Source organism: Anoplophora glabripennis, unplaced genomic scaffold, assembly GCF_000390285.2.
Source record: "Anoplophora glabripennis isolate ALB-LARVAE unplaced genomic scaffold, Agla_2.0 scaffold86, whole genome shotgun sequence".
NCBI lineage: Eukaryota > Metazoa > Arthropoda > Insecta > Coleoptera > Cerambycidae > Anoplophora > Anoplophora glabripennis.
The window spans coordinates 346754-370681 of NW_019416242.1; the positions used below are offsets into that span (position 1 = coordinate 346754).

The 23928-nt window shown below is 35.0% G+C and overlaps 3 protein-coding genes and 1 long non-coding RNA gene across 5 annotated transcripts in view; 3 read left to right on the plus strand and 1 right to left on the minus strand.

Annotated features, from left to right (window-relative positions):
- Positions 1-514: 514 nt before the first annotated feature.
- Positions 515-2937, plus strand: LOC108910315. The gene is made up of 2 exons (XR_001964451.1): positions 515-603; positions 2821-2937. It is a non-coding gene; the product is annotated as an uncharacterized LOC108910315 (long non-coding RNA).
- LOC108910313 (nitrilase and fragile histidine triad fusion protein NitFhit) lies at positions 772-3558 on the minus strand. The gene is made up of 7 exons (XM_018714879.1): positions 3252-3558; positions 2961-3125; positions 2720-2908; positions 2439-2651; positions 2075-2381; positions 1092-1267; positions 772-1022 (listed from the first exon to the last, which is right to left on the minus strand). The coding sequence occupies exons 1-7, from the start codon at positions 3444-3446 to the stop codon at positions 858-860; spliced, it is 1410 nt and encodes a 469-aa protein (XP_018570395.1). The 5' UTR covers positions 3447-3558; the 3' UTR covers positions 772-857.
- A 1772-nt stretch (positions 3559-5330) lies between these two features.
- Positions 5331-10733, plus strand: LOC108910321. Its single transcript, XM_018714889.1, has 4 exons — positions 5331-7213; positions 7267-7327; positions 9330-9371; positions 9694-10733. Exons 1-4 carry the CDS (start codon positions 5555-5557, stop codon positions 10581-10583), a joined length of 2652 nt encoding a protein of 883 aa, XP_018570405.1. The 5' UTR covers positions 5331-5554; the 3' UTR covers positions 10584-10733.
- Positions 10734-12359: 1626 nt separating this feature from the next.
- The window catches only part of LOC108910320 (serine/threonine-protein kinase minibrain), a 57980-nt gene continuing 46411 nt past the window's right edge, over positions 12360-23928 (plus strand). Inside the window, exon 1 of one of the 2 annotated variants that reach the window (XM_018714885.1) lies at positions 12360-13279. In XM_018714885.1, the coding sequence (XP_018570401.1) occupies positions 13207-13279 (73 nt within the window). In that variant the 5' untranslated portion in view covers positions 12360-13206. The remainder of the gene's footprint in view (positions 13280-23928) is intronic. The other variant, XM_018714886.1, reaches the window with a different exon arrangement.

The window sequence follows — 23928 nt, forward strand, 5'->3', positions numbered from 1 at the left end:
GTAGCCGTCTCTGCTGCTGCTGCGTCATGTTTTTCTAGAAACGCGCAAACTCCGATAAACAACGTTGTGACGTCGATGGAACCATCTAGCGTGTTCCATCCGCTCACATTAAGGCCATCATGTTAAATTCATCGTAACGTTAGTATTTTACATATGCTTAGTATTGTATTCTTTCTTTAATATTTTATTATTAATAGCTCCGATAATAATTTACTATACAATAAATATTTTAATGATTCTTATTTACATAACAATTAAGAAAAAAATAAACAACAGCTTGCATAATTGGAAGGCCTGTTGGAAAAAGCAGTATCTAGGTATGTATTTCTTGTGGTCATAGAAAAAATATTTTTGCCTTATTTTGTATTAAAATAGTACTGTAGTTTTTACGTCTGGTAACTACTCTACTCCAAATTAAAAAAAGAATACGCTCTATTTACACACTGTAATCACTGAACTCTATATATACACACCTCTTAAATTCAGTTCAGTGGAGATAACCAACAAATAGTTATTAGTATACGCAGCTTAAAATTTGAAATTTTTAATTTTTTTGCCGCTAGTACTTAAAATGTTATCACCTATTTTCTTTTTGCATCAGAGGTAAGGTTGTTCAAATTAAATCGTTATCAACATTTTGATTCACAGAACCCACAAATAATTAAATTTTAGATAATTTATTCAGTATTTCATCAAGCAGAAAACCTGCAATTACTAAACCTGGGAACTCAATAACGTAGAACAGGTTTTGATTACAAATTAAAGAAATAATATCTGTTTCAGCCAATTTATATTTTCTTACATACATATTAAAAATATTCAACCTCGTTTTCAATACCACATCACTAATTAACAATTTATAAGAAATATTTTCTAAGTCGTCTGGCTTCTTCCGCCATTTCCTCTCCCGACCTAAGAGGACTGGGGTTATCGTCTCTATCGTGCTTGGCTAATTGGAGATAAACGTCGTCGTTCCTCTGAAAATCGCCTTGTTTCCTTGGTAAAATGTGAACGTGAACGTGCTGAAATATTACGTTCCTGATGATTCCAATACGATTAGTGAAATAACTTACAAACTTTAAAAAACTTACAGGGATAGTTTGTCCTGCGAATGGTCCGTCTTGGACAGTAACGGTAGAAGAATTAGCCTTATATTCCTGTTCTACGGTTCTTTGTACCCTGACGGTTGTTTGGAATAAGTCCTCTATTTCTTCCTTCGTTAAATCCATCAACTTATTTGCCACCCTCAGTGTTGAAACCAAGACATCTGGTATTGTTAATGCAAACTATACTTTTAAGAAAGGTGTACGATAAATTTTATTTGTACACGGTTGTCTTAAATCGTCCTTCGCTGTTTTCAGAACGGATTTACTTCAAAAAATTTTATATCTTATATGAATCTTATCCGAAGCACTGTGTTTAGTTTGTGAATCTGTGTCAATGACCTCTGATATAGAGCTATTTAGGAGAACTACAAACTATCAATAAAAAAACAAATATCTGGCGTTAATTCAGCAAAACACCCTGTCTAAACTTTTTTTTAGAAAAACGGGTAATAAGGGGGTCATTTTGTAATATCTTAATAGCTTTTTAAGATATTGTCTTCATATTTTATAATTGCACAATGCAGTTGCAGTTGCTGCCCAATTTCATTCCTATTCATTTTTACCTATTGAGGGAAAAAAGGATCAATTACTTAATTCCATAAAACCAATATCGAGATATTGTACAAGTGAACGTGGATTTGTAAAATTCCGTAACATTGACTGCATTTGAAATATCACACAATTCAAACAATTTCTTTAAAACAAGCACTTTGGTTGTGTTATCAGCTTTTATAAATTTAGAATTCAGTAGGTTTATGTTAAATAAAGATATAGCAAATCTCCAAGTAAATATTTGAAAATATGTAAAGATTAAATATGTTTAAATTTACTCAAGCGATAACACAACCAACGTACTTGTATAAAAATTGTTGAAAATATTCAACATCGCTTAAACTAAACTTGTGTTGTTTGAAAAAATCAGAAAAATAGATTTTAATCGCAAAAATTATTAAAACAGATAAGGATACGACCAGGAACCACGCATCTCAGATTCGTGAAAGCATAGCTGTACCGAGATCGGCAGAAAACAGTAGAACCTGGAATGACTTTATCTGCAAAGTGGAAAGTCTCGTTATCATCAATTTGATTTGTTTCCTCTCTTAACAGATTCAAGCTGTATATGTCATTTCGACGATGTTTAAAAACGGGCATTTCTTGCCTGATTTTCACCAAAACATCCTTGTTTATCTCAGCGACAGCAACGCTCTCGTTTGCCTCTTCTCCCCCTGTGTACTTCTCGCAAGCCGCCAGAATTTTGCCCCAAGGATCAACGATCTAGAGCAATCCGTAGAAATTAAACACTTTTTTTACATATTTAATGCTGTTTTTTACCATAGATTGTCCGAATGACACCCTCTTGATGTTATGCTTGCCGTACTGAGCCGCAGCAACCACATAGCACTGATTCTCAATAGCCCTAGCTCTTAGCAGTACTTCCCAATGGGCCTCCCCTGTGACTTTCGTAAAAGCAGAGGGATATGATAATATTTCCGCGCCCATTTTGGTTTGCAATATGCTCTGCTCGGGAAATCTCAAATCGTAACACTACACAATTAAGGTTGATATTTTTTTTATATTACGAATGAAGTATTTATAATATTTGCAAAGGATACTGTTGATAGTGCTAACTTTCCTACGGGTGTATTAATGGGCAGGCAAATCTGCGATCCTCCTGTATTCAGATCAGATTCTTTCAGAAAAATATTTTTTTCAGGAATGGTGACATCGAACAGATGAATTTTGCGGTATATTGATTTAATTTCTCCACAATCGTCTATTAAAATGTGAGAATTGTAAATGGTCTAGAAAAAAAATTTGTAATTTTGCTACTGCTTGTAGTTTTTTTTTGCGTACCTCATCAAGCCTTTCATGGAAACCTCCGATTGAGAGCCACAATTTGTACTGTTTGGCAAGATTTTTATATTCTGCAAGTAACGGTCCATTTAGAGATTCCGCTAGAGACCTTGCCTCAGTAATATCTGTTGCTATGTAATCACAGGCTTCAGGTAAAAATACTACCTGTGAATGAATATAATTTCTACATATATCGAAAAATATTTCATAAAATCAAAAAATTTAGTAATGCAGTATTAAAATTATAAAAATCGAACAATCTTATTTTTTAAGAATATACGAGATACTCACCTTAGCTTCAAATTCTGATGAATTTTTTACTAATTTTTTAATTATTTCTAAATTCTTTTCTTTATTATTCGTAGCCGTCATTTGACACACTGCTACTTTTGAATATATTTTGCTGTTAGTAGACATCGTCTGAATAATAAAATACTTGTAAAACTTTGTAGACTTTAATATAAGTTGAGATAAGGGTACAAACATACTAAAATAAACAATGTAAATTATGTATTAAAAAAAAACATTTTATTATTCATCAGAAGAATCACAGAATAACCTAAGCCAACTCTGTAGTTCGTGCCTCGTGGTGTTATGATGAGATTACATGAACCATGGCAACTGAAAAAAGCCTTCAAGAATATACTACTGGAGGTAGCATCGATCTTCTAGTACTAGATACGGCATAGGCTATCTAACAGCATTGAGTTTGTTTTGATACGCAAAGTCGTGGACATGGAGCTCTGCGGGATGGGGCGGGGAACAAATATTTGACGTTAGTCCTATACACCAGTTGCGTAGTACATTAGATTGGTTCATTAGGAATTTTAATTACAATTTAGTATTAAATGCAAGAAGTCTTATCTTCGGAAATAATTGTGTCAAACTTAATTTTAAAGCAGTACATCTTGACATAATAAAGGCTGTGGTTAGCAAAATATATATTTTTTTGCAAATGATATGGGGTTATAGGAACTGTAGCAAAATCAGTTTTTGTAAAAATTGTAATTTTTTCATTTGACTTATACAATATTAATAAATCCCATAACAATTCTTGTTATGGGGGAAAATTACAGAATGACTAAATCTTCATTTGACTATTTTAATATAATTATTTACTGATGACTAATTTATTAACATCTAAGTTTACATAGTTTACTCGTATATTATGTTAAAATATGTACTGTATCTCACCCTACTTTTATTAATATGTTTTTCAAAAAGCATTATTTTTTGTAGCAGACGGTTTCTGAGACTGATGTGAGTAACTTATTAGTTTTGAAATTTGATGGTAATGTAAAGTTACAGTTTACAGTGCTCTTCCAACATCTCGCTTTTAAGCAAATTAGTGTCAAATAAAATATACCTATTAAGATAAAACTTTTATTAATTGTTAAGAACTACTATTAATAGAAAGTAATGAATAAATAACAAAATAAAGGATATAAACTACATATGTAAGTTATTGTACTTATATTATAAAAGTATTAACAAAATAAAATAAATATATTAGTACCTACATTTAGTATTAAATAATTGTAATTGCAATTAATACTGTGACAATATCAATAAAAAAATTGTTTATTGATTTTTAAATAAAATTGTTTTAGTCGGTAAGCTTCTGACTCTGTTTTGTACATTAACTTTTAACTTAAATGTCTCGGGATGCACTCTAAATCTTGAAATAATTTTTTTAAATTAGTTTTACTAATTGTAATGGGTGCACATTAAACGGATCATTTAATATCGTAAATAAATTATATTAATGTTCAATAGTATTTCAAAGGTGTGTTACACCTAAAAGAATCTACGCCCATGTATGCTTACAAACTTAACGTATGAAACGATATGGCCGATCCTCTTCTAAATTTGCTACAAATGAAGCAGGACTTTCCGGACGTATATGATAATATGGTATTAATAACTGTCACAAAATTACTTCACACACTCAAAACATTTATAATACACAACAAAATTTGTAAGTAAAACTCTAGACGAACAGATAAGTCATTAATTAGAAATATTAGAATATATTTTCTATGATGTAAACAAATAATGTCGAGCATGCCCGAATAAGCAGCCAATAAGAAGTAAAGGACCTTAAGATACCCCCCTTGAACAAAACAAATTGGGCCTATGCAGTATCTAGTACTATAAGATCGATGGGAGGTAGCCTCCCAACGGCTGGGTCTGTTGTTAGAAGACGGAGAGAGAAATAGCTCTGAAGGTCATTGCTATCTCTCTCTCATAGGTAGATAGTGTACTTTCAAGTTGTCAAATCGATGTAACTATAAGTAAGCAGTGCTGTTCAATGTTCACTGGCATTATCAAAGTTGCAAAATTAGATATTAGTTCTATGGTTACAAGCTATCGGCTATCGGCATTTATGTCAGCAAATGGTGGTTTGTAGTATATAATTATAAGAAATTGTTAATAGTTTTGCTGCGAAACTAGTTCTATGTAGTTACTATAACAAAACAATTATAATAAAGATATTTAAAGCGATGAGCAAACAGTAAGTACAACAACAATTTAAAACCGCTTCTCAAAAGTTGCAGATTCCACATTTAACAAATAGCCAAGAAACTAAAACTATGAGTAACTCAGATACTTCTGCACTAGTTGACGATACTAAAGAGGTTAAAGGTAGTGAATCTCGTGGACAAATGAATAAAATAGAGGAAAGTGATGAAGACATCCCTGGGGACTTTTTTGATGACTTTTTGAAGGAAGATTTTATGGCCGGTTTGGATATCGTCGATGATGATGAGTGGGATGAAAATAAGTTCAAAATTGATGTAGAAATTTCAGAGAAATCCAAGAATGAGAAAGCGAATGGTGAAAAACCGAAGAATGAGAATTTGAAGAGTGAGAAATCAAAGAACGATAATACTTCACTAGGAAATCGACAAACGGAAAGTGCGAAAAAAAGGAAAAAAGACAAAGGATCTAACAAGAAAACTAACGCCGATGGTGATAAATCTCCCCCTGAAGAAAGGCGAAGCAAACAGAAAAAGAAGAAATGTGAAGATAAGAAAGACGATGACTCGAAGCATAAAAAGAGTTCGGATAAACAAATAGATGCAGATGAATTCGATATTCGCAGGGACCCAGAGAAAACTAAAAGGGATATTGCACGGGACAAAGTTCGTTGTGAGAAAGACAAAGAAATGAAAATCATTTCAGAGAAGCTTAGTTTAGTGGAAACAGGTTTGGTTCCACCAGGCATGGAAATGGAGATCGATATCGAGGAAATCAAAAAGCAGAAAGAGAAAATCGAGAGTAAGTCACCACGTGATCTACGCGAACGTATTAAAGACCTGAAAGGAAGGAATAAGAGTCCTGTTCACAAGCTTAGATCACCGGTTAGAAAACGAAGCCCACTACGGAAGTCTCCAGCAGCAGCAAAGCAGCTAGCAAAGAAAATATCGCCTCTAAGAAGACGTTCACGGAGTCCAAGAAAAATTCCTCTTGCGTTGGTAAGGAGTGCCCTGAGCCCTATAAGAAGAAGCCCAAGGAGGAGCCCTTTGAGGAGATTATCCCCCAGAAGAATATCACCACTTAGACATAGATCCTCCGACAGAATATTTGGCAGAAGGAGAAGCAGAAGCCACAGCCCATTTTATAGGACTCGACGAGACAGGCGCAGAGACCGTAGCAGCAGCAGAGAGTCGGATCGTGAAAGGTGGCTGAAACGTAGGAACCGTTCAAGATCACCCAAGAGGAAGCGAGACGAGAAGAAGTCCTTCCTGCAAGAAATCGCAGAGAAACTCAATGAAATCAGACATCCTATCAGTATGATGCCCCAATTACAGCCAATGCCACCTGTACAACCTATAATGCAGCCCTTGCAACGGACGTTACATTACGTAGAAGCTCAGCCTCTACCCGCACCAGTACCTGCACCGGCCCCCGTCCCTCCTCCCAACAGTGCTCCTTTATTCCACAACCCACAACAACAGCAGCAGAAATATGACCCGTACGATCAAACTTTTTTTATCGGAGGACCCCCTGTGGGTGCGCTTAACTTTCCGCTCCAATCTCAGCTCAGTCCGTTGCCCGGCGGTTCACAAATGCCATTAAATCCCAATCCCATGAATACCTCTCTCGTGATGAATAACAGCCTCGCCCTGACCTCGAGGCAAGCTTCCACGCCTAATTCGATGAGCATCCCCTTTAGTTCAACAAACGTAGAGCAAGTGACGCAACATATGCCAGTACATAAGCTGGAGTCGCAAGAGGATAGCGCAAAAGTAATATTGGAGATTATTGTTATTGCCGTTTGTAATCACACATTTGTTTTTAGTTGTTCCAAGATAAGCAGATTAGATTGTCAGAATTTTTGGCCATCACCGCCAAGCCCGAAGGTGTGATATATTTTTACTTTTTTATTTCTAGGCCTCGCGTCAAAATTGACACGTCATTAAGAATTGGCCTCTATTTCGAGGTTGATTTTCTCTTGAACGGCTAATCTTCAGCTTATCCCTCAGTTACCTAAGGTACGAGCTTTTATTGAGGTTTCAGTTTTTCCTTCTTTGAAATATTCTCAAAGGGGTGTCAGCTAAAATAGCAATCATTTTGTTTTTCAATTCGTGCCATTGTCTCTGTTATTAATTGAGATACACAATTGAAGCATATCAGTTTATTGTAAAAATTTATGACGGTTGTAACAATAATGTTAGTGACGATATGGGTAGACAACTTAAAAACCATCAACATCGCCCGTCTTGAGGATGCTGGAAAGGTGCTCGGAGAAATAGGGAATGAAGCTGATCAAGAAAAGATTGTCCGGTTCTGAGTATGGGTTTCCATGGGAAGCTGTTATTAGAAGCAGTGATCAATTTTGTTTTTTCTTGTCATTGTTTTTTTTTATTTAGTTAATCAGTTAGCCGTTCTGGAGAAACTCAATTTTTTAATCGGGGCTTATTTTTAGTGGTGCGTTAAACTTGATGCGAATTGTATAGTTATCAAAATTTGGGTCCATTTCATGAAAAGTTAAAAGCTTGACAATTGTACCAAAAACGTAATGTAATACATTTTGAAATCGACGTTTCAAATACAGTAAATATACCGTGAGCGCCAAAAGTATGGAATATATTTATTTAAAAATCAGATGTTCGTTATTTGAAAAATCGCTCGGACCCGTCGAATTATATTTTTAGTTGCGCATTTTCCGAAGCAATTTACATTTATACAGGGTGGCCCAAAAAAAAGTTATGAAATCAAGGCTAACTTTTTTACATGGAAACCCCACTTTTTCGGTGCTAAAAATTTGCAAAATAACCTGGCTCGTAATTTAAATAGTGACATTTAACAAAATCATATTTTATAAAATAAAATTATGTGTTTTTAATTAAGTTATACCTAAATACCTCACATATTTTTTACGTTCAAGTCATTGCGTGCTAATGATCAAAATAAATCACCGAACCACTTATTTCTTATGGATTTTTCTGATTTGAAGCAACTTTCTGCGAACCACACAAATCTAAGATGGAAAAGTAAACGTGGTTTTATTTTAAACCCAGCAGGGTAAATCTCGGGGTAATTTTTGAAAATTTTCTATATTCTATATTCAGACGCCATTATCTCGAAAACGGTTAAAGATAGGTATAGGTTATGTTGCATAAAAAATGATCAGAATTCCATGGAGAATTGAATAAAAATACAAAAAAGTGGGGTTTTCATTTAAAAAAGTGGCCTTAATTTAATAATTTTTTTTTGGGCCACCCTGTATAAATGAAAATTGCTTCAGAAAATGCGCAACTAAAAATATAATTCGACTGGTCCGAGCGATTTTTCAAATAACGAACATCTGATTTTTAAATAAACATATTCTATACTGTTGCCGCTCACGGTATAATCAACACATTTTACATTGCAAACAAAATAAATTATTAATCGGGAGCAATTTTTTTATGTAATCTTCTGGACATGAAATTGACATTTGAAAACTGCTTTAGTGGGACACTGTGTATTAAAAAAGACTTCAATATGTAATTTAGTGAGGTATTAGTTTTTGTGTATTCCTTGTGCACTTAAGAAAGTGGAATGGAACGTCGGTTATCCATGAAAGAACACCTGGGGTATGTCGAATGCTTCCGTGTACCATCTGGATCGCCACTTGGGCCAGGAAATGTGAAGAAAGTTTGCTGCTTTCTGAACGGGGACTAGTAGAAGATGGTTTCAGTTTGTTGTGGGATCTTTTTCATGTCTGGAATGATTACATAACAATTTTGCCTAGTAATTGAACTTAGCTTATGCCTAAAGTATTCTATATCGAAATGTATTTTAGTAACGTACTTTTTTTACATCTACTTTTAAGTATTTTGTGTTCAAGTTTTCTAACAATTTCTTTGTTTTATGCAGTTTTTTCCTCAAGCCCGACACATTTACAGGAAAAAATAAAGGGTAAGTTAAATTCGTATTTAAATATTTCGCATCGTCATTTTTATTGTTTTAAGCTGCTCCTAGTTACTTTGTAGGTTTTTTGTGTTACTAATATAAGTTGGTATTAAAAAATCTATGATGGGAAGTAGGAGCAGAGTTGAAATCTAATTGTCCAAAACGATTGTCTGTACTTATTTCCAAATTTGTGTACAGCCACGGTTTCTATGTAGGTGTATATACATTTTCGAGAATAATAAATTTTCTCATTTAATTAACACTGTTTCTTCTTGTAAGCATTGTAAAAAGAACACTCATATAATATACTCTCAATGATGGATTCCAGTCATAACTCGGTGCCACGAAGCCATCAAGATCCTGGAAAGCAGAGAAAAGAAGTATTCCGGCAAACTGGTCGTGCACAAGACGAACAAGTACAAGGTGAACACCGGCAAGTACCTCTCTCCTCTGAAGGGTTCCCCGCCAGTACAATTCCCCTTCACCGATCCCACCATCTCCATCGAGGACCAGAAGAACGTCTTCACCAACTTCGTCAACGATTTGCTGCGGAAGTTGGGGATGCTGAACGACACCGTAGTCGACGTCGATGACGAAGAAACACCCAACGTCAAGGCCACCAAAGAAGAAGCCCCGTCTCGGTTCTCTCCTCCGCCTCCTCCTTTGATAACTCCCATAAAGAAACCCGTCTCGAAGGATATAAAAAATGTCCGATACAATAAGATCGTAGAGACCAACCGGCTTTGTAAGATGGTGCAGACGGACGTATTTAAATGCGAGAACTGCGAGAAACGTAAAAAGATCCTCTATCGCTCCACGGCGATGCAGACCAGCAATTCATCCGTCACTTTCTCGGTCAGTACTCAGGTGACCGAGGAGGATTTCCAACCCCGAATCCCCAAGACACAGTCGTTGGCCGCCCTGACTCCCGCTCAGCTGCTCGCTAAGTCGCGGGAGAGCTTGAACGCGGCTAGCAGGGGGGGCCGTATCGATATTGACAATTTCGATATTCATCCGACCGGTTTTAATAGATCTAATTTCTTCCGAGCTGCCGATAATTACGGGCCGCCTAGACCTAATCCGCTGTTTGCGAACTCTTCGTCTATGTACGACGAACTGGACTCTCTAATGTACGAAGGAGGAGGTAGAGGAAGGGATCCCTATGCTCCCAGGCCGATGGAGTCTAACCCTAGATTTAGCCATAATAATTATTATTAAGCTTAGGCGTACTTGTGTTTTAGTTTATGCGAGGGTTTATAATGATTCTGTTGTATCAAGTTGGTAATCCCGTTTATTTGCTACTTTTTTCCACTTGTATCAAATGATTGTGGTCCATCGTTATTAGTAATATAGTGTGCATTTCTTGAATAATGTGTTTTATTTATTTAGGTTGATCTTTCTACATTTCCAAAAGCCATTTTTTTTTTCTTTAAATAAATTGCAGATAATTTTTTTGGTCACGTTTTTTTCATTGTAGTGTCATTTAGCGAAGTTGTACGTAATAATCATGTCCACAAGCTTGAGCAGGCGATTGTTAAGTCTACTGGTTTAAATAAATTTATGTAATGATTGTTTTGTACCTAGACGAGAAAAGAGATCAAATTTTAAAAATAAACGAGAAAGAGTGCACCAATTTGTGTTTGTGTCAGCGTTTAGAGAAAATTTAATTCCAAGTTTAAATGGCAGTACTGGTTCTGCAGTGGTGTTTTGCAGATATACCGGAGATGTGAAAAAATGGACTTTAATTTATTTCCCGATCGTGGAAAATGTGTTCCTGTAGTGCTGTTCTATTTATAAACGATGTAATGAGAATCAGTTTGATCGAATATTATAGTGCCAGAGTTAAGGCACTCGATGAAAAATGACGATAGACTGGTCTTCAAAAATACTCGATAAGACGTTAGTTTAGGAAATAAAGCTTATAATAATTTTCAACTGATTGTTTAGTAGTTTTCTTACACCGTTTATTATTCCTGGTTTTACAATAAATTTTAATTTTTAATGTAATATTCTGAGGTCCACAATTTAAATATTTCTTGTTTGTTTCTAATAGAAAGTGTAACAATATTTGTAAATCGTTTAAAGATCGAGTGTATATTATTAATAGTAATTTATTTTATAAATCTATAAACTTGTAAGGAATCGTTCTGCATGCCTTAAATTTTTTATATTTCCAGCTGTAGCCACCTGATTAAGGTTTGGAACAACCAGCAGTTGAAAATCCAATACTTGATATAGCAAATATATTTTTTTAAGTTTTATCGTGGTTCTAATTTAAATAAGTTTTAGATATACTTAAATATAGTTAATTTTATAAGATTATGTAGTAAGGTATATATTATGTACTAAGTTTTGTTTAAATATTTATCTTATTGCAAGATTATTGTTTTATTTTCAGGACTGGAAGCAGTATTTGTTAAATGGTATAATAGATATGTGGTATAATGTAATACGTACAAAAATAAATGAAAATATTGCAAAACTTCTTCACTATTTATTGTGACCAGACATAATAAAAATTAATATTGCTTTTGGAGAATCCAAAATAAGTTAGTAAATAAATTTTGAAAGTTGAAAATGTTTTCTATACAGGATATTAATTAGAACAAGATAAATTTGTAGTTTTTCTAAATAATAAAATATGTACCTACTTATTCATGGGCGTTTGAAAAAAAAAACGAGATGCCATTGTTCCATTGCAATACAATTGGGGGCTCGTAATTGTCAGCGTTTACTTACTACTAAAGACATTAAAAAATGAAAGAATACCTATATTATTCTGAACGTTCAGTGTTCCAGCTGAACCATTCTTTTAAAATTACATAGTTATTTCGTATCGTGATTGACCAAAATCGAAATATTGAAAAATCTTTCCAAGGTTCGGCAGGTAGCGCACCTGTCGGCGGCTCCGCGAACTGTCCGCTAATAGATGTTTTTTTTTCATTGCGCACGCTCCGGCAGTTCACAAATCCTAATCGTGTTGTTAGCGGTGTCTGCAGTACCTCCTGCGCTTATTAGTTGCCATGTTGCTGGGTCTGTAGGGTGTGTTACGCCTTTTATTGCAATCCTTACCGATTATGACCGGCAAACTTGAACACTCGTCAGCGGGAAGTGCAATCGGCTGCGTTGGTGTTTGTACGATTTGAGTTCAGTGTCGATCGGGGTGTTCGTTCGTGCCGTTTAACACACGTGGATGCGGATAGCTACCATAGGAGAGGTGAATGCTCTGAATACATGTGCGCCCGAGAACAGTTCAAGTAAATTGAGTGATTTAGTTTCTAGGGGCTCTGTACAGTGTTCGTTCAGTTTAGTTCGAAAGACAACGTGGTGTACACGCACATTTGTTATTGTTTTGCCTGGTGCTTTTGACCCTTCTATATCGAAGTAGTGCCGTGCCGTCGTTTAGCCGCGCGAGATCAGTCCATTTCTCGCGACTGGGGGGAGTGAGGTTGTAGTACCCGTCGTTCTTTCACAGTGTTTTGCCGTGGTCGGTGTGTTTACTTCTTCACGTCCACGATGAGGATATCATGCCGCGTACGGGGGATGTCCAGAAGGAGCTGCGACATGTCGAATGGCAGCTGTTGAGGCGGCGGAGGATATGTTGTGTTTTGAGTGACTGCTTGTTGTCTCTCCGTCTTCGTCTAGCTCGGGGCGGAAGTGCCTGTGTCTGTGAAGGCATCAGCATCTCCGTTGGCCTTGGTAAGCGGGAGGTTAGTGGCCTTAAGCACGCGGGATTGTTTACCCAGTGACAGCATGGCGGACGGTAGGCGGCTGCTGTGAAGGCGACTGGGCTGTCGAATCGGCGGCCGCGGGTGGCTATCCGAAACAAAACCACCGGCTTATGGTGTCCCCGCACCCCATGGCGTGGCATAAGCACGACCATCTCATGCTCATGGATAAAAACAAACCTAAAAGTAAGTATCTCTCGGCAACGCCACTAGTTTACTGTCTAGTTAGGAAAGAAATTGCGGTGCTTATTGCATTGCGTTTTGCGACATGAAATGAAATCGGAAGGACGCTACTCTAGGTTTCAATGAAAGCTTCTTTATTTATTCTACCATTTCATGTCACTGTTTAAAGAACTTTATGTTCATTTTAGCCATAAGCCCTTCATAGTATAAATTATTTTTCAACAATATCATAAAACAAATTACCTACTTGAATTCGCATTACTTTGCAGTCGAATATAACTTTTGAATATTCGAAAATGAACAGCTAAAGTGGACATAAAGAACTATCCACCTTTTGACCTACAAAAATGCAAAAATTTTACTGTGTCATACAGCAATTAATATAGAGATGTTCAGTAGGTATCTTCGAGTGTATTCCAAAGGGTAGTTTATTATTAGAACCACATTCACACCCATGAACGGGTAAAAAGTCATAAAACTTGTATTGGGACCTATTTTGCACGCCATTGTTTCAGTGTGTGACTCCAGGGGAATTCTGTGGAAAAAATATGTTTCTGGGCCATGAGTCAGTTCATTTTGGTGATAAGAGAGGGTAAATAGTGTAGGCGCATGTGTTGGATAAGCCCGTAATGGTAATGCAAATTTGATTATTCCAGTAACTGGGATTTTCTTCTGACACATCTCCACATTGCATTACATCAGATTTTTAAATTATTAAATTATCGCTCATTAAGCTTCACATTTAATTAGGTATCTGAAAAACGTAATTTGCAATTGCTTCATTAAGAGATACTCGCAATGACTGATAATTAATAAATTCACGATAAATTATTACTTTGTGTTATCTTTAACTGCAACTGTTGATAAAACTGGATGTAGACATTCGTTTGAAGTTTTATTTCCAGTTAATTGATAAATCATAGGAATTCTAATAGTGGCACCCGATTGGGACTTATTTGAGATTTAAAACGCATTATTAATAGTTATTATATTCCTTAATCCTTTTGAAAGTATGTATTAAGTTTGCGAAATACCGATATCATTCTTAGAAAACACAATATGGGTTTTAGCTAACACCTAATTTAGCTATGAAAATGACTGTTCGTTACAAACAATATAGGTACCTTCTGCCCTTTCGCTGTTCCGTGTTAGTTTTTAGTGACTTCCTACAAATAACATACACAATTTTTGGAAAATACCTAATAAAATACGTTGACAAACTTTAATTCGTTCGGGCGATTCGTTGAATGATTTCTATAAGATTAAATCTCCATTTTTAAAATATCTGAAGATATAGGTATTTTTTCTCGAAGACTATTGATTTGCATACCTACCCTTATTTATATATGACCATTTTGACTTGGTCATGCAAAAAAACACCCCTTAAAGTTTGTCGACGTGCTTAATTAAGACCCTCTACGTGAATATGCGTCACAGTGATTTTTGTACCTGCCTGTATTTCTTTGCGTACGACATAAATGTGCATAGATGATTCTAGCTTGCATTAACGTTTTATTTTATCATTATCTTTGGGCCTTGAAGGGAAAGGTTATTTTAATTTCCAGGTTGTTTACTTTGAGCTCGGTATTGCGTAAACAATTTTTTTCATGTTTACCGTTCGTAAACATCTGCGCAATTATTTTATTACTTTTAACGCACAGGATTGAATCTAAATTATGTGAAATTATCTACAGCCATAGAAAATAATTTTACAAGAAATTTTGTTAATTATGTCAAATTGGAAATCGTTGGGATGCAAACGTTGTGTCACTCTGTACAATTATCTTTAAAGATAGATATGTTTCTTTGTAAAATCTTGTTTCAAGTTATGTTCAAAAACCGAAAGTGTGTTACTGTTAAGGCAATTTTTTAGAATCAGGTAGTTTTATTTAAAGAAAAGCCATACACATAGCAACAAAGTAATCAGACCGGAAATAGAGGCTGGCGTATTTCGAATTTCGCCAAACAACCCACGTTCTAACTAACTTGCCATCTTGGTCCGAATCTTAGCCTTTCTGTTTCCCAGGGACATTATCTTCTATTTGTTCGCAAACTGTAAGCAATTAATAGGGCGCTAGCAGCTGACGTCACGTCTGTGACGGGACATCAAGTGACCTAATCCTATTTTACGCATTATGGGAAATTTTCGACGTAGGTATACCGTTTATTAATATAATGTTCGCTGCGTTTCATATGCAATGTAAATATTTTAGTTAGAAATTTTGCCACATTAAAATAAAAAATTAATTAATCAGCAGCTGTCACTACCAGCAAAACTTAGTTTAAGCAAAATTAAATGTTTTTTTGCCTACCTGATTCCGAAACATCGAAGGATCCGGCATTTCTGTGCCCAGACGAAGTACAAAATTTAGAATTGCATTACCTACTCTGAATTTGCAAGTGTGTGAATAAACATGTCCACGTTAGTTGTTTTCGAGCAAACGTTTGTGTTTAAAACTTTTGTTTTCCATCAGAAAGCCGAGTAAAAAACGAATACATTTGTAAAAATGTTGGTACACTTGTGCTTGTAAACAGTACTACTTGGACGTATTGTTTTCAAATCACTCCGTGTAAAAAATGAACAATTCATCAAAACAGTAAATTTGGTTTTAAGTAGATTGTTAAATTTTAAAATTTTTAATTTAAAATATATAATAAATATAAACAAATTCAACTGGTCCCAAATAATACACTTTACATACTGCATTTAAACTGTCATTAAAAATATCGAGCCTTTTCCAATTGTATTATATAAATCACACATTAATAACATATTTAGTTAATAAGTACCATATAATGGCGCCATATTCCATTTTCGATCTAATGAGGGAACAAAGTAAAGTCTTAAAAGTACATGCATCCTTGAAATCTCGAAACAGTTGCATAAACAAGGCCGTAAGTCCGGAGTGCATTCGACACAACATTAATATGCTCCATAAAAGTAAGTTTAGTATAAAACATTTTTAGATCCTTGTAACACCGCACAAAGAAATATCTACACAATAATCGTAGGCAATAAAATTGGTTTTACGAGTTAAAGCTTACATTTGGATATATTAACAGATAATAATTGGTTTAGTTTGTATAATGATGGACATTTGAAGTCGATCGCAATCGTAGAGCGAATTTAATACCGAATAGAGTTTGAAATCGTCAGTAAACTACAATTTTTTCCATGATACAACACCCGGAAGGTCGTTAATAACATACAAAAACAAGAGCGGTCCTAAATTAGGGCCTTGCGGAACACCTGAGGAAGGGGAAAGTGTACGGGGGGTAAAATTTTGAAATCCAAAATTTAAGTCGGTTGTTTGTAATTCTCTCTAAAACGGTTTAAGGTACAAGATTCATATAACAAAATAACAATTTTGCAGTATGCTAAATTTATTTACGTTGAAATAACAGTGAAGGTCTGATAAAATTGTTATAATATAATTGCAAACAGTTTAGTTGTATTTAATTAATAAAAAATAGCATACAAGTGGTTATTTATTGGCCGTTTTTTTATAAACAAATTGTAATTTAGGTACGTAGCTTAAAGTTTCCAAATTCGAGGGGCAGACTACCGTTTACTAATTTTATTTACGTTAATTTTTGCATTACATTCAAAGTTCTTGCTAATTTTAATGCCAGTAGTTTTATTTATTTTTTACATTTGTTATTTGTTGGTATTTGAAAGTTTATGTTGAAAATAAATTATCTTGTTCTGTACGTAAATTGCTTTGATAATACGTTTTACAACGTATTCCGGCGAGATTTTTTATTTGTTCTTTGAAAGCCGTTTGTCTCGGATTTAACGTAAATTTAATATTATCCGTAACCCATGGCTTGGGACATGAAAGGTACGCGTATAATTTTCTTTAACGCGATGAACCTCTCCTCAAAAAAAAATACCCGAAAATGCCCCGTGCACCCGCCGGGGGTAATTTATAGGACGGGTGTCTGGCCGTCGCGGCCGTAGCCGTCCTCCTCCTCGGCTCCCTTTTTTTCGCAATACTTGAGATGTTCGGGGAGCCGAACGCCATGCCCGCGGCGCGGGCCTGCCGGGCGCACCGCGCAGCGATCAATATGGCCATGCCCGCCGCCACACTCTCTGCCTCCGCCGTGCATCCCGCCCCCCTCGCCGCCGCCGCCGTCCCGCCGGCGGGTGAGGTGTGGGGAGGGAGGGAGCGGCGCGAGACGGCGCGCTCGGGCCCGCGAGTCATTACTTCTGCTCGCCGGAGCGGTGTCTGCTGCCGGTCAATCGAGACGTCGTCGTTTTATGGCGGCGGACGGGATGAAATGTTACAGGTAATCCGATGACGACGACGGCGTCGTCGTCGGGCGCCCCCCCCCAGGCGCACCGAGGGTCGTGTCGTGCCTTCCGTCTATCTTGCTTTGTTGGTCCAATGGGGTCACTCAGTAGTACTTAATTTATAATTTGTTTTTATGTTTTCCGTAAAAAAATCAAGTCGATAGCTTTAACATTAACCAGGGAAAATAATTACTAATTTTTAAAATATTTGAATAGCTGCAAGCTGTTCGCAGAGCATCTATGACGTCATACCACTCGATCCGACAGCTCCTGCGCTGTTAGCTGTTGTCTCAAGTTGTGGAAGTTTTAGTTTTTTTCGCTATTTATTGGTGTTTTCCTACCTGTGAGAAAAATTATATCTTTGCGCTAAAATGATCAGTCAGGGGTTATTTTTATTAAACTATGGCGCAGTGGAAAAAGCAGACAATTCTTCAATTGAAGACTCTGGTGCAAGGACATAAGAAAATCATCTATATCTCATTAAAACAATAACCTGTATGTCCCTTTCACATATAACGAGTCTAGGTCCTTTTGCTCTTTGATTCTGGAAAGTATTGGGCAAAATTTTTGTTTTTGGCACAGTTCTTGTTTATAGAAGACACAGATAAGATTTTCCAAGAGAATCGATAATTATCATATAACCGTAAGTATGTGGGCAGAAGAAAGACCACGTGCCTCATCTGAAAATCATCAACAGTTTTCTCTGAATGTACTGATTCGAATTATTCCTAGGGACTATTTAAGTATTTGGTTCTGAGTACGACCTTGGTTTATGCAGTGCCTCCTCGAATACTGTATTTAAATTCTATAGATTTTTACATGGGAGCATTTGAAAACTTAAGCGTCTAAGGCACATGTGCGAGTTATTCAAATATAAATCAAGCTATTAAATTTATTCAATAAATCTTCCTAAGCTTTTATCAAATGATGTAAAACAATGTTCTTTGATACCAAAAATCTAGCTATGTAAAATATATCATTTATCATAGACTCTCTTAATTTTTTTACTCTTATAAGTATTTATTTGCACTCTCAAAATCAATAAACAATTTATAAATTATACTGACCCATGACGTGGCAAATTATATATTTTCCCATTTAGGTTTATATTTTAATAATATGGTCTACCAAAATATGAAAGTGCCAAACTTCACTTAAAAACAGCCAAAGGAACTTATTGGTATAGTCTTTCCGAAGGCAGTTGAACATGTATAAAAACGTCTAGCAATAAAATTTAATAAGCTTCATAGGCGTCCCTAAAAAAGTTTTCTGCTAAACGTAAGAAATTATAATAATTCGTATATAATGTGTAGAAAATTTCTATTATATGTTCATTTGATCAACAACATATTTTAATTATTTATGCCCTCAAACAATTTTATTATATTTATGGTAAATTTAGTTTTGTTCCGTTTTAAAAGTCTGCAAAATGCCACGTTGTGATAATATTAGTAAACAAAATTTCCCTTCCGCAATTGTAATATGAATGATTAATAGAAGGTGCCTATAATAAATTAAAATTACCTGAATCATACCGAATTCCGCATTGCTGCACTGCACTGCTGTGACATTTGTTGACAACCGAATTTATGCCCAGGTGGCTGTGTTTGTGGCGCGTTTGCCCGCACGCTCATTCTTCAACTGGGCGACTAGACCTGTATATGGGTATGGCTAAATAAAAATGGGAACAAGTTTTTCAAATATTTCAATGCCGGTACATACTGTCAACCTCTTGGTTCTTCAATTGAGATCGGAAAGGCTATACCTGCTGAATCCACTGGTTGTATCAGTTTTCTCTTGTATTATAATTTATTAGCAAATAAATTTAAAAAAATGTGCCACTATACCATAACTGGTACAGCTAAATAATTATTTGAGGATATTTGAGGATACTGATTTCAGTAGATCTTGTAGGAGGAATTTTAACTTCGCGTTACCCTCTAACAAGCGGTTTTTGTGCGACAAAACTTTAAAACTATCATTAACAATCACCGATCTACCCACCTGTGAGTACAGAGAAACCGGAAAATTTCCTACTTCGAAGTAAAATTGTGAAACTGTACAAACTCTAGTAACGCGAAAGACCTTGCAATAGTTCCCAGCCGTTTAGAAGGAAGGCGCATATCTCGGCGCCGTCATCCACGTAGTATCAAATGAATGCGGTACTAAACAATAAAAAAAATAACCTTTCATTGTACTTATACCGCCCGAATAATGAGCAACGGCGCGGCAGGCTCCGTATTTTCCCGTATTTTGAGAGTGTGCCTGGGTACCGTGGAGAGGTTGTTTTGAATTTGATTAATAACTTCTCCACGGCATTCAGATACTCTTTCGACGAGCCGCCCCGATGGGTATAAGAAAAGACCCATACATAATTCATGTAACGAGTCATCGCGGGCCGATGTTATTTATGTCAGTAATTCCTCCTTTTATGAATTTTTACGTATAAAGGCGGTTATATTTGTTTTCGAATTATTCCGGGTGCTTTACATCTCCCTTGATTGATGGTGTGCACCACGGAAGGGATGTGGGTACGTGTGGATCTTCTTCGATGAAGGAGAGGAACCAGAGGCGTGTGTTAGATAATCCGGCCGTTTTCGGCGTCCTCTCGTTGCGTTTCAGTGATACATGCAAGTGCCAAACTTTACGGGTGCCTTGATAACGAGTCCGACAAACTTTTCCTTTGCGTTTTCAAACGAGCGATTCCGAGAATTGTCGTATGCTACAATTCGATACATGCACATTCCTTTTTTATCGGAAGAAAATATTTGTCCGACAAAAACCATGCCGCGTTACCATTTGTCCACCATCCCCAAAGTGTCAAAATGGCCTCATTATGTGTCCTTATACATGCAAGTTCCATTTTTCGTAAATTGCTTAAGTAATTTGTAAAACAAACTGGTCAACTTGTCCGACAAAAATTATGCAGCGTACGAGTAGTCCGACGCCCCAAAAATGTCAATTGTGTTTCACCATATATACCAAGGTTGGCAAAGATCATGATATTTATATAAATATCAAATATCGGATATATATCTTGATATATATCCGATATATATCCGATATATATATCAAGTCTTGATATTTATTTTTTTAATTAATTAGTTTATGTATAATATTATAGTAGCGAAATAAAAACAAGAACGAAAAAATAAATATAAATTCTGAAACTAATAAAAAATATTTGCGTGAATATACTAAGTACTACGAAAACTAACCAATTTACGCCATGTCAACATAAATTTCATAAATATTAAAACAAATACAAACACACAGCACCTGCTCGAATTGACTAACGCCTGGAGAAATAATGAAATAAAAATTTTCATTCAATTTTACTTCGTTGAAAAATTCGGTGAATCACATAATAAACACGCATACGGTTTTGCTGTCATCTGTTAACAGTTTTAGCTACTTTAAACCAGTAGGAATAATTATTTAAATTTTTATAAATATCATGATATATATCAAGGAATAAATATCATGATAGATATCAATGATATATACAAGTCTAATTTTTTTTCCTATCGAATTTATTAAAAAAAATATGCGTCCGACAAAAGCAGCACCGCAAATTAATAAAAAATTCATAAAACATTTAAAATACTTTAATCGAACTTTTTTTAAAGTAAATTAAATAATTTAAAAATTTTTTAAAATATAATTAAAATATAGTTTCAAACTTTAATTTAATAATCGAAATTTTATTAAATGCGTATTTTCCTACTACTTCAGTCATGATATGGAAATATCATCGATATCGTACTTATTCATAGAGGGGGCTTAGTACATGATAAAAATGGTAAAAATATAGCTAAATTAGGTCTATTTTTTCTTAAATGTAAAAGCGCAATGCTTTTTATATAATAAATTATGATTACTTTATCTTAAATCAACCTATTTTTTAAATAAATAGGCTAGGATAGGATAAAAAATAAAAGTATTACTAAAATAATTGTTTAAAAAAAAGTCATTGTTACTTTAAGTTTTATTTATAACAATTGTTATAATTTTTTATAAAATATTGAATGCAAATTTAATTTAATATTTTTGTACTTTTTTTTATTATAATAAAGAATAAATGTAAAATTAAAAAACAGATGCTAGGGCTCAGAGAAAATGAGATTTTGTACTTATGGATTAATATTAAATTATATTTTTTTCTTTGTACCTACTTATAATTTTTCTAGTGGAAACATCGCACTTTTTATATTAAATTTCTTATTATTAAATAGCCAAGTATAGCATAAAATTAAAATATTTTTTTTTAGTAAATTATTTCAAAAAATTTTGTTGGTTATTTAATATTACGAGATGAACGAATCTAAAAAAATGATTAAAATGTACGATTGCTATTATTGCTATTATTTTTATTGATCAAAGATTAAAATACTAACATTATCTTCCTAACGTGCAAATTATAAATGCACATTCAAAAAATGCACATTCATTCATTTCTTGCAAACTAAGATCAACAGAAACTTTACTGCCGTAAGAAATTTTTGTAATATGTATGTGAAAAATACCACCATCTCATTCCACCGTCGTTTTCACTCGTTCCGAATTTTATCGAAAACGATTTCCAAACTGTAAAATTTTTAAATACTTCTCTGTTTACTACACACAGCTGCCGAAATGCAAAGGATCTCTGCAGGTCCAAAAATAAGCCCGGTCTGCTATGCGCGTTGTACGTTTTCCGCTTATCTGAATTTGCTGGTTTTCATACGCTGTGGCTTAGAGGGTAGCACACATACCTAATTGGTTCATTGGTTCCTAAATTGTGTACGAGATAGCCAACTTTCGTGTTACTTAACGGGGGTAGTGATATGTGAACGACTTGGATGTTCAGTGGGAGGGTGGAATGTCTTTGTTGTTGCAGTGCACCAGATTTCGTCAGCACCGCTTTCATTCTTGGCCGTAGAAAGTGATACTGATACGCCAGGTTTCACTAAGATGTAGTCGATCAGAGGCGGAGGGGCGAGGGCGCCTATAATTTTCGCTTCGTCTACAACCACGCCTTAATCTGTAGAGGCTGTGGTGGATACATTTTTTTGCTCGACTGTTAATAGTTTTTGTCAGAAATCTACAACTGTTTGTACTACTTTTTTGCCATAGTTTTCTGAAGCTTGTTAACATCTGACATATTTAAATTGTTATTAATGAAATTTTTTCTGCGGTTGTTGTTCGAGACCTTTAAAAAACTTTACTCATTAGGTATATTTTCTCGTATCCTAAAATCCTAATAAGCAGACTAATTCCGCACCATAATTGTTGAGGTACTTACCTACACTACCTAGCCATGTCTCTAATTTTCCCCTAATGCATTTGCCTCTGGACTTCCGGCCCTTTTGGCCTGTTAAAGTATTAAACAAGGGAACCATCAGGGAAATATATCATTTGTATAAAACCACGACGGTTACAATTTGTTAAATAATGGTCAAAGGTAATGGGCCAGAGTGATAATACCTTAGTGATACTACCTATAGCTTGCGTCAATAGTTGTTTGCCTATAGCCTCATTAAAATTATTCTTATATTTTTATTTAAAAAACGCTAATAGTACGCTTAAACGAAAAACAGTCCGTTTGTGTAGTTTACCAGCCTTCGCAATCGGAAATTTTTACAGTCATACCGGATTTGTACTTGCCTGTATTGTAGAAAGTAACAGTGGTAACTCCCAAGTTTCACTTTGGCAGTGAGATATTATCACCGGTCATTGGCGTGCGACGTAGACAGGGTTTATCCGTTTTATTTTTAATGTTGAAAATAATGTCGTGAGATAAATTCGAGAAAATTGATTAATAGTTTGAAAATGTTGCTTATAGAGAAAGCTAGTGTTCTCTGCCGGCGAAAAACGACAGCAAATTGTCTTTAAAAAGCACTTTTTTCCAAAATTTATAACGTAGCAAATCCTCAGTCATTCATTATTAACAACGATTACAGATTTCTGTTCTAAATAACTATATAATTATGTTATGAAGATCAAAGTACGTACCGGCACGAATAAGTTTACGTCTGAGAAAACGTCCCAGTGTAGTAAAGTGTATTTGTAAATTCTAACAACTATTTATTTTATTTATTATTACTTAGGCGTCTTTATTTTTTTACAGTTAGATGTAACAATGCAGTTTGAGCTTCAACTTAAGTAAATGATTTTTTCACGCACAAAATATATATTGTATACTTAATTTTAAATTGGTAATACAAGGATTTTTTTTTAATTTATCAAAGAAGGTTGTCCTTCCTGGCATTTTGTTATAAAAAACATTATTCCTAGTTTCTAATTCCTGCTAAGTTTTTAATAAATACATTGTACTCGACCAGCGACAAATGTCTTAGTTTCAAATTAAATGTTTCGC